This window comes from Eutrema salsugineum, unplaced genomic scaffold, assembly GCF_000478725.1.
Source record: "Eutrema salsugineum unplaced genomic scaffold, Eutsalg1_0 scaffold_8, whole genome shotgun sequence".
NCBI lineage: Eukaryota > Viridiplantae > Streptophyta > Magnoliopsida > Brassicales > Brassicaceae > Eutrema > Eutrema salsugineum.
In genome coordinates, this window is record NW_006256414.1 from 3,044,646 (window position 1) to 3,056,039 (window position 11,394).

Below are 11,394 nucleotides of genomic sequence, written 5' to 3' on the forward strand. Positions count from 1 at the left end.
GATAATTTCGTCCTTAGCTACTTCTACCTCTGGAGGTGGAGCTTCGCTTCCAATTTTAATCGGTGCATCAAGATCACGCTTATCCTCGACTATCATGTTATGTAGAATTATACATGTAGTCATTATGTCATTTAACATATTTTTTTTCCAAAAACAAACTGGACCTTTCACAATAGCAAATCGCGATTGGAGAAATATTAATCAGTTGTTGTAATAAATTTATTTTATGTAATTTCAGTACTTTTATGTATTTTTAATTTGATGTTATTTCTAGTTTCAGTCAATCTTTTTATATTTTTTTATTTTCTATTCTCAAATTTTAAATCTATCTATCTTTAATTTAAAATTAAATATCTATAATATAAATGATTAAATTATAAATTAAAAAAAATATTTTTAAGAATTTATGAAAAATAAAGGACTATTTTATAAATAAAAAAGTTCACCTGCAAAATGGAGTTAAAAATGGGATTACTCCATATTTGGAGGAAAAAATGGCATTCCTCCATTTTGCAGGTGAAAATGGGGTAGGGTTGTAAAAGACTTTCTTCCAAAATGACATTTGAAGGAAGAAATGGGGTAGGGTTGGAGATGCCCTAAAAATCAATTCTTCAAAAATAGATTTTTTAAAAATATATTTTTATCTAAGAAACTGTATCATGAATCCTATCTAAACCCATGATGGACATGATTTTAACTGTGTTGGTAAATATTTCTAAAGTTAAAAATGCACAATTTTGGCCTGAATTATTTAGTAGTAATTTCTTTTTCCTCTGTTAATTTTTCTATGCTGAATTTGTGAAAATGTTATTCTCTTTCCCGTGTTTAATTATGTGTTTGTATTGATAGAATACTTACACGAGAATTTTTTTACTCTTTCTCTTTTTTCTCAACTCTATCTTTTGAGAAAGAGAGTCGAATTTTCTCTTCCATTTAATAGATAATAATCTCTGACCAGTTCAAATTTTTTCTCTTTCGTCTGTCGAAATCCTTTTGCTAGTTTAATTTATTGATTTTCTCTCTTTCCGGCTAAATTACACACTAGCTCCAATTGGAGGAGGAAACAAACGGTGAAAGAGCACCGATTTAGAGGAGAATGCTAGATCTGATAGAGTTAACTAATACAGTTTCAAAATCTTTAGATTATCGGTATTCTGGTGAAGCTCTTTATCGGCGACGAGGTTGGTGGCATCTTCTCACCGTTAACCAACATTTTTGCCACGTCTATAGCATGTGTTTTACGATTATCGATCATTATCTTTATGTTATGGGTTATATAATAGATTGATAATTGGGTTTCAAAGTGTAAGGTTTTGGGCCACTAATCTCATTATGTCAATGCTTGTTTTAGGCTTATCGTAGTAAAATGATTAGACGACAAAAAACAAATTGTGTGTTGGTAGTATTGGTAATAGTATGAGAGTTTTTTTTTTAAATCTAAAAATAGTACATATTGGGGAGTTAAAAAAATATGATCATTTATTTATTTTTGACATCTAATATCTATATACTATTAAAGCATAATTAAGCAGCCAAACAGATCTTATTAAAAGTATATCTGTAATTTTTCTATATTATTAAAGTAGTCTCCAAACACCATAATTTGCAAAAGAAAAATGTTATAATATCAAATCAGCCAAAAGTGGATTACAATCTAGTTATCATTTAGTTGATTAAATAATGTCCAAAAAATAATCTTGCAAAAAAAAGTAAGTACTACTAATTATAAGTTAGTCAATCACTGATTTAGAAAATAATTTGTTAGAGTATACTGTTCCATTTATGATTTTGAAATCCTAACTAAATCATATTGTTATTATTCAATAAAGGATCTTGAAAAGTGAAATTGTGATGGAAAAATCAACTTTTTTATGGAAATAAATCCTGAGAAATTAATTAACAAAATCCATATCATAAAATATTATCAACTTTAGTCAGCGTTGAGAGTCCTGTGGTGATTATATAAACCCTCTCATACCATATCAAATGATATTGAAATTTGACAAGTAATTTTTGTGATGGAAAAGCAAAGTTTAGTTCTGGTGATTTTGTTTGGTCTTCTCTTCGCTTGTGCCATTGAAGCTAGTGAGCCTAGAAATCCACCATATGGGAGAAATGGTATGATCTGGCCTAGAAGACCACCACATGCAACAAATGGTATGATATGGCCTAGAAGACCACCACATGCGACAAATGGTATGATCTGGCCTAGAAGACCACCACATGCGACAAATGGTATGATATGGCCTAGAAGACCACCACATAGCAAAGTGTCCAAATCCGTATGAATGTTATGATCAATATCGTCATGAGTAAAATTATGTATGCCTTAAGATTTGATATCTGAAATCTGATGGATAATTTAAATAAAAGAATTGAACATCAAGTTTTAAAACCCGAATTCACTATTATTCATAGCATTCATCACATTTTCGTGTATATTAAGAAAAGATTATGCCAAATAAAAACCCGTTAATATCTTTAAGCATTCAACAAAACTCAAAACTTTGGACTTTGGAGTCAAAGCTCAGTTTTGTTTGTTTTTCACCGAATATTTGCGAAAAGCTTGTTATCAAAATACTCTTTTATATGGATGATTCTCTGGAACCAATCTTCGAAACTGCTTGAATTGCTTCTCTGCTTCGTCTTTCTCTGATTGTAGCCAAAGTAAACAAAAGTAGGCAAACAAATTAAACAAAGTTAATTAGTGAATAGTGATGATGACAATAACACCATGCTTATCTACAAGTCTTCAAAGATTTGGTCTGTGTTCGTGTTTGAACAAAAAGTGTGCCTATGATCTTATTTTTACTCTGATTGTAAGAACTTCCAACTACTATTCCAAGTTGAACAGAGGATGTGATTTTCCACAATATTTAAACCACTATATAAAACAGAAACCCAAGATCAACAAAATGTTGTGCTCCCAAGATCAACATAACATAAACAGAGGATGTTAGCTATGGCCTTTTGAGACATGCTAACAAAAATCTTTCATCTTGGTACTGTTGTGCTGCCATATTTTCATCTAAAATAATTGTATGTCTTACTTAAACCTTGCGATTAAATGTTATAGAAATATGTAGTTACTGACCAAGATTTGGGTTCTCTACGTCAATATGACAGCGGTCAAAAGGCCTACGTCAAAGATGATTTAGAAGAACGATCAGAAAAATATATCTCTTAACCAATTTTAACCAAAAAGATGAAAGAACCTAATACTGTACTTTTATTTGCCAAATAAAGGAAACTTTATCTTCTCCAGTTTATAGTAAAAGCAACAAAATCTGATAATAATTAACACGGAACGTTAAAATCAGCTTTTCATGAAGTTTGCCTTTAAAATTTTACAATTTGTCATTCCATCCTAAATTATATTCAGATAACTCCAAAAACATTAATAACAAAAGAAAACAGAATCTAAAAAAAAAAAAAAAAGAAAAAAAAGAAAACAGAATCTCGAAAAGTATGTGGTGGAATTTACTAACTCAGAATCAGGCTAATTTAAATTATAAATTTCCTTTTTCTTTTTCTTTAACACACACTGGATCAGATATCAAGGCCACGTATCAAATAAAGCTAATGCTATGATCTTCAAAATTACCAATGGCAATTAATATGTGAGGTTGAACAGAGGATGTGATTTTCCACAATATATATAAACCTGTATATAAACCATAAGTCCAAGATCAACAAAATCTTACAATAGTTTTCAAACAAGTTAGCAATGGCGAAACTAGCTTTAGTTCTCGTGATATTGTATAGTCTCCTCTTCGCTAGTGTCCTTGATGCAACCACTCCAGACCAAACCAAGGCTCTGCACCGGTCTGGACCTTCTCCAGGGAGTTCACATAATCCACCAAGAGCTTCTCCAGCACAAACCACTGACCGTTTGCTTTGGGTTGTACCTGTGAAGCCACCACCAAACATTTCAGGCAAAACCAGTAATCGTTTGCTTTGGGCTGAACCTGTGAAGCCACCACCAAATACTGCAGGCAAAACCAGTAACCGTTTGCTTTGGGCTGAACCTATGAAGCCACCACCAAACACTGCAGGCAAAACCAGTAACCGTTTGCTTTGGGCTGAACCTGTGAAGCCACCACCAAACACTGCAGGCAAAACCACTAACCGTTTGATTTTGTCTGAACCTGTGATACCACCAATCACTGCAGGCAAAACCAGTAACCGTTTGCTTTGGGCTGAACCGCCACCAAACACTGCAGGCAAAACCAGTAACCGTTTGATTTTTTCTGAACCTGTGATCCCACCAATCACTGTAGGCAAAACCAGTAACCGTTTGCTTTGGGCCGAACCTGTGAAGCCACCACCAAACACTGCAGGCAAAACCAGTAACCGTTTGCTTTGGGCTGAACCTGTGAAGCCACCACCAAACACTGCAGGCAAAACCACTAACCGTTTAATTTTGTCTGAACCTGTGATACCACCAATCACTGCAGGCAAAACCAGTAACCGTTTGCTTTGGGCTGAACCGCCACCAAACACTGCAGGCAAAACCAGTAACCGTTTGATTTTGTCTGAACCTGTGATCCCACCAATCACTGTAGGCAAAACCAATAATTGTTTGCTTTAGGCTGAATCTGTGAAGCCACCAAACACTGCAGGCAAAACCAAGACTTTGTTCTAAGTGTTTGTACTGCAGATATGCTGATTAAAATAGATATGATGTACTAGTCGACTTTAATAAAAACTATCGAGTTTTTCTATATAACTAAGTCAGTTCCCTCTACAACAACAACATTCCAGATGTTTTTCCTTTGAATTTGATGAACAATGAACAGTTTTCAGACACTAATGCTACAATCCATTACGACTAAACTAATTAAAACAGCTTACTTATTACTTATTATCTCAGCTTTCAAACAAAGACTTGGCGAGACTCGAAGAATTGAACATAAGATCGTTTAATCTTGTAATATTAATATCAGAGATTGGATCTATTGGCAAGTCTTCCCTTTTTTCATCTCCGGGTCAAGATTCTCAGCTTCTCTGCTGTAATCATCTGTCATAACAAGCAAAGCCAAAGGACAGTCATCATCACAATCAAAGTCCAAACATTTAAACATTCTAGCTCGAAGAACATATCTCAAACAGATTTGATTATCACCAAAAATCGAAGTGAAGGGCGTGTGGCTCACCAAACAAAGTAGTAAGAGAGGTTGGGTTTGAAGTAGACATGAAGTTGAGAGCAATGTAAAACCCCAAAGCTAACAACACAATCACCATCGAATACGTCGGCATAGCCATGGTCCAGTACTTTCTTGGGTAGTAATAAATGCCTATAGACTCCAAGAACTTATCTGGTACATATGCCCAAATCAAGAAGATGACAGTGGCAACAATAGTCCACAATGATCCTACAAAACCGTAAACCTCAGAGGGTTTTGGTCCGTGTGCTTTAGACGGAGATGGTTTACTACTGTCTGAATCCTGGAAACCAGATTCTTGATTTTTTCTCTTCGAAAAGCTTAAAGTGTAGGAGCAGAAAATTATTAACACTACGGAAGTGTGATTGACATACAAGAACAGCATAAACGATTAAACGTTACGGTAAGAGATATTGAGTGAAGGCGAGATAATAAATCTCTTTCCGTAACTCTTTGAATCACCCGCAGTGCGACGGGATTCTTTAATTCAAGAGCCGCAGGATACAATCACTCAAATCCGGTTTTAAAAGCACACAGAAAAACACGGATTCTAAACGAACTTCGTTTCTACGATACTCTCAAACAACACTTACTTAAAAGATAGAGAGATTGCTGGATTTTAGTTATGAAACTTTTTGGTTTCTCGGTGAAGAAGAGGTGAAGAAGACGACGTCTCTATGTCTCTTTATATAGAGATTTATGGATAGCTTTGATTTTGAAATCAACACGCGAATCCAAGGAAGTGGGCTTCAAGATCTTCTCCAGCAATCTCTCCATGACGCTGATTCTCAGGAAATCATGGAAACAGAGAATCACGCAGAAGAAGATCGAGCTTGGTTTCTGCGTTTTAACCCGACCCGGCAACCCACCCGCAGCTCCAACTTGAGCTAAGCCAATTCACTATGGCCCATTTCTTATTCACCCATTTTCATTTTACTAAGCCCATTAGCTTTAAGTAAAAAACGGTCCAACATAAAGTTCTTGTCTGGCTATTCAATAAATGAGCTTCTTCATCCATTTTCTTGAATAAAGGAAGTCAATTTTGGAATCGTACCACACGATTCTGTAAATATCAATGGAGAAAGAACAAAAACACAGTTTGAAGAACAAAAATTGCAGATTTTCGGGGACAGAGATAATCGATTCCTTGAAAAATCTGAACGATACACAATCAAGGTACCAAATCAAAGATGGATAGTCCGGAAATGATAGACTAACCTAAAAAAAATCCAGATAACACTAAGAAATCAAAATCTCCACTAATCGCTTCAAATTCCTACATCAATACCAAAACTTGAAAAAGTCGCTTATGTTAGGAAAAACCACATTTTGTAATACCCGGCCCAGCCATTTTGGGCTCATAAGGCCCATCTTTAAAAAAAATAGGTGTGTACACACAAACTGTAAGCATGAAAGTGAGAAGATCTATTTCACAAACGATTTTCAGGTCGCGTTGATGATTTGAAACCTTTTAGACCTTACAAACAATGTTAGAAATGTTATGTATCGAGTATTCAAATTATTTAGACAATCTCGAATATCTTTTGTATTAGTTCGTCTTAGTAATATCTAAGATATCCAAAATTTTAGAAATTTCATTTCTGACCGTGACTTTTGACTATCAGAAAATAACTATTTGACATGCTATTTCACTATAACTTTTTTTAAAAAAATTGTTATCGAGCGATGTGTGTGACTTGCTGAGTTTTTTAGTTGCACTAGCTCAACAAAATAAAATCGACCGAGTTACAAAAATAAAAGGCTACTTTACGGCAACAAAATAAAGAAATGATAAAATACCTCGTACGCGTATTTGACTTACCAAATACACGTTTAGATATTTTAGTTGGTAACTAATAATCTATCTACCGAATATTGTCGTATGTTTTAGTTAAATTATTCAATAATAAATTTTCTTTCCTTCCTTTGCTTTACAAGAATCAGTCAACGATTAGTGTGTATCACCATTTATTGCATTTTGTCTCCTGCATACCGATTTATCCATTCCGCAATTTATTCACATTATCTCCTCCGTCGAAAAATTAATTGAAGAACTGAGAAGATCTAAAGACCATTTTTCACGGAATCGTAATCGACACGTGTCACATCTCTTTAGCTCTGGCCGGTGCACAAGTAACGGATCTTCAGAGAGATTCTCCTTAAACCGTTTTTTGAACCACAAGAAATTACCGGTTTACAAGATGTGATTTTATTAGCCACACTCGCGAATGCTAGCGCGTGACTCCCATTCATAACGTTGTTAAACGACACGTGGAGTCTTACTCCACCGAACAGTTAACCGCTTGCGACAATAGTGACGTCATCCAGACTTCTTACGTGCGAATTCTAGCGCGTGGATTGAAATTGCGGTAGCGTTAAATGTTGACAAACGCACAAAGAATCTATTTCGTTGGGTAACACTGACGGTTACCAATCAGTTGAAACAGTTGTCAATTTGACAGTTGAAACGTTATCGTTTGATCTCTGTTTTTCTGTTTCTACGAAATTTCGGTGATTCAAAGCTAAACAAAAAATATATACATTATTGACATTATTCAATGATTCAGCAAATTAAATTGAACGATACATGAGCTTAGATCATTGGTATCGCTGGATCTCTCATCTCTCATACATAAAAAATCATAAAATAATTAATAATATTATTTAATTGTGATGGTTTCTCAGGAAAGTTGAGAACCTTTTCCAAAATCTTTTAAATAAAAATTTTCTTCATCTTTTAGAGAGATTTTTATAATTATATATTATTTTATTATTTTTATAGGTGAAAAACTTTCATGAGAACTCCCCACTACATATGTTCTTATGGTACGACCATTTGCGACAAGTCACACGCACCAGTGATAAGTATTGCATTTTTGTCATTGAATCGTGTTTAATATCTTTTTTACAAGTTTTTTTTCTTACAAGTTCGTTCATTGAACAGTTCTGGGAAAATTGGCTTTTTTCTACCTTAACTTTTGGAAGAATGTTAAATTTATCCCAGAACTTATGTATGATGTTTGAACATACTTAATCTTCTAATTAATTTGAATTTCAGCCTTAATATTACTTTTTTGTGCGTAAACCAATTTTTGGAATAACAGTGTGAACTTGCCGTCAGATCTAGTGTATGTGGCGTCCAAGATGGAATTTCCAAATAAAGATAAATAAAAAAGATAATAGAATTTTGCGAGATTGAATTTTCTTCCCCTTTGACCAAAAAAAAAGAATTTTCTTCCAAGGAAACATTGAAACACGATGTTAACCGTTGAAAACCCGCAATTTGTATCCCCAAACAATCATCTTCGTCACAATCGACTCAAGTCAGGTCAGGCATTCAATTTTAGCGAAAACCCATCTCCGGATTGGGCAAAAGCTGATCGATTTGGGGAAAAAAATCCCCTGAAATGTCTTTAGGGCAAAAGAGTTCGGTGGATCCTGGTGCGATGCTTACTTCTCTCTTGAACAAGCGAGAGAAGCTCCAGCAAGAGTTGCGGAGCATCGAGAAATAGGTTAGGGCTCATAAAAGTCTCTCGAGCAATGTAAATTCAGAACTTGGAATTTGTCCATTTCATAGAGAAATCGTAATAGTGCCCATACTCGAGAGAAAATTTTTAAGGTTCTTTGTATTCTTAGGTTTATGAATTGGAGAGCTATCTTCAAGAATCGACTCATATAGGAAATGTGTTGAAGGGCTTTGAAGGGTTCCTCTCTTCCTCGAAAAGCTCGGCTTCTCTCGTTCTCTTCTTTTTCTCTTGCTTTGTAGAGGAAAAATTGAAACTTGATAATGTTCTGTTTACAGGTTCAAACACTTGTTAATCCATCATTTCTAGATGAAATATCTATCAATAGACAAATTTCTTAGTACGGACTCAATATCTGTTTTGTAGCACTGATTGTTGTGAATTGATTGCTGTTCCTTTCAAGAAAAATGTTTAAGCTTCTGGGGTTTTTGTTTATGTAAAGTGAATTAATTGACTTTGGTATGAACTCATTTTGTAGTGATAAGAGGTCAAGGAAGTTTCAGCCTGAAGACAGAGTCTTCTCATTGTCCTCAGTCACGTCACCGGCTGTATGTTTTTATACAATTTTTATCACATTTTCTCATTTGCAAAGACAATTTTTTTTTTTGTTTTCCTTGTTGGTTGGCAATTGAATCACCGCCAAAAGAGCTGGTGTTTCGTATATAGAGTTTTGCTTGAGGATAGAAAATTTCTTAAGATATGGTCAGTTACCACATGAATAACATCTCTAGCAGATTCAAACAAGCGTAAAAAACTGAAGAATCTATGATGTGAAAGAGCTTGGGTTCTGCGTCTTGTCTTTTGTTAGTTTATCACTCTGCTTTCTTTTGTCAAAATTGGTTTGCTCGAAGAAGACATTCCTTCAAGAGGTTGAAGAACTGGATTTTGAAATTCTTATTCATGTCTGAGTTAAAGTCAAGAGGTTGAAGACGAGACAAGAAAAAACTTAAAAAAAGCATAGTTTTGTTTTTTTATTTTATCAGGTTTCGAGTAGCAAAAATGACGTCCTTTTGCAAAATTTTTTTTAACACTTTAACATAACAAAACGAAGTCGTTTCTTACGTGTCGTCCATGTAGACCACGTCTGACGGCATGTTAACACCGTTTCACCAAAAAAAGGTTTACGCACAAAAAAATAATATTAAGGATGAAATTCAAATTAATTAAAAAATTAAGTATGATTAAGCACCATATATAAGTTCTGGTATAAATTTAACATTTTGTGAAAGTTGAGGTTGAAAAAAGCCAATTCATATACAAATATAGGTAAACAGATATTCATATAACACTAAATGGTTGTGGTGTACGAGATGTGCCTTTTTTAGACATACTAACAAAAATTATTTAGTTTTGTTAGACCATTATTATCGTTATATACTTTTTTGGGTACCTTAAATAATTTTATATTATTAAAATGAGTCATTACATGCTGAATACGTTTTTAATAATCCTCATTTAAAAACGTCACTTGATAATTTTAATGGATCCTATATACTTTATATTATTTTTAATGGTAAAAAATACTAAGAGACTCAATAAAAACTAGCGATTATTATGCTTTTATTGTTGTGCTGCCACAGTTTATCTCAAATAACTGTATGTCTTACTTAAACCTTGTGATTATATGTTATAGAAATGTGTATTCAGTGACCAAGATTTGGATTCTCTACGTCAATATGACAGTGGTAAAAAGGCCTACTCCCTACGTTAAAGATGATTTAGGAGAACGATTAAATAAATTTCTCTCTTTTAACAAAACCAAAAAAAATAATAGCTTTCTTTGCCAAACGAAAGAAAATATACTTTATACTCTACAGTTTATTAGTAAAAGCAACAAATTATATCCCAAAAAAAAAAAAAACAAGGAGCGTTACAATCGGCTTTTCACGCGTTTGTCTTTATCAATTTTTCATTTCATTCTAAAATATTAGTAACAAAAGAAAACAGAATCTCGAAAATTTGTGGTGGAATTACTAACTCAAAGCTAGTTTATATTATATAATTTCCTCTTCTTTTTCAATACACACTGGATAATCCAGATATCAGGGCCGCGTATAAAATAGAGCTAATGCTATGATCTTTGGTAATTAATATGTGAAGTGAAGTTTGAATCCAATACAACCACTCGATCAAAAGAAAAGATACTCACAAAATAGTTATATGTACAAACACAAACCTATATCTGTACACATCGGGATTTCCCTCCTTTTTCAACTTGTTCGCAGAAAAAAGAATGTAGTTGATATTCCGACGACTTAGCCCACTTTCAAAGACACTTGACTGATTAAAAGTTTATCAATTAAATTATGTTGGTGCTTTTGAGAAAAACAAAAAAAAAGACGGTGAATAATAACAATAAAAAGGTGTAAAGTTATGGCGCCACTTGCGAAGTAAATCTTTGCAGTTGGATCACTGAGCACAACAGCTGGACACGAGCAGTGTGGGGCTTCACTGCTGACCCAAATCGGGAAGAAACTTTCCTCTTATAAACGGTCCAATACCAATATATGACCGTTGTAACTTGCTAAGCTCATATCGTTCTCTCACTTTCTTCAAATATTTAATGATTAATATGTTTTTTGTTTATCTTATAAAATCTAGTTCTTTTACAGTACCCAAGAGAAAAAGCTCCTTTGATTTACCTGAAATTCTTTTTTTTTTTAAAGGGTTGTTGATTTACCTGAATTCGAACTCTTCAAACTCTA

The 11,394-nt window shown here is 33.9% G+C and overlaps 2 protein-coding genes across 5 annotated transcripts; one reads left to right on the forward strand and one right to left on the reverse strand.

Annotated features, from left to right (window-relative positions):
* The first annotated feature begins 3,621 nt into the window (after positions 1 to 3,621).
* On the forward strand, positions 3,622 to 4,733 carry LOC18009692 (non-classical arabinogalactan protein 31). 4 transcript variants are annotated; one of them, XM_024148215.1, is made up of 3 exons: positions 3,622 to 4,115; positions 4,281 to 4,400; positions 4,458 to 4,733. In XM_024148215.1, the coding sequence occupies exons 1-3, from the start codon at positions 3,728 to 3,730 to the stop codon at positions 4,589 to 4,591; spliced, it is 642 nt and encodes a 213-aa protein (XP_024003983.1). In that variant the 5' UTR covers positions 3,622 to 3,727; the 3' UTR covers positions 4,592 to 4,733. The 4 variants fall into 4 exon arrangements, with proteins under 4 accessions (XP_024003983.1, XP_024003987.1, XP_024003990.1 ...); XM_024148219.1 differs by having other exon boundaries at positions 3,629 to 4,055; positions 4,281 to 4,733; XM_024148222.1 differs by having other exon boundaries at positions 3,630 to 4,115; positions 4,341 to 4,733.
* A 110-nt stretch (positions 4,734 to 4,843) lies between these two features.
* Positions 4,844 to 5,937, reverse strand: LOC18009691 (phosphatidylinositol N-acetylglucosaminyltransferase subunit P). The gene is given in 3 exon segments (XM_006391960.2): positions 4,844 to 4,970; positions 4,973 to 5,020; positions 5,157 to 5,937. Coding segments are annotated over 3 exon segments (543 nt in total). The 5' UTR covers positions 5,551 to 5,937; the 3' UTR covers positions 4,844 to 4,869.
* Between the last annotated feature and the right edge of the window lie 5,457 nt (positions 5,938 to 11,394).

What these genes read in the sequence shown, in the direction of transcription:
- LOC18009692 (XM_024148211.1), top strand. Translation starts at nt 3,728, where the DNA reads ATGGCGAAACTAGCTTTAGTTCTCGTGATATTGTATAGTCTCCTCTTC. An exon ending in GCCACCACCAAACACTGCAG is followed by an intron (nt 4,116 to 4,280) that starts GCAAAACCACTA and finishes CAATCACTGTAG; the next exon opens with GCAAAACCAGTAACCGTTTG.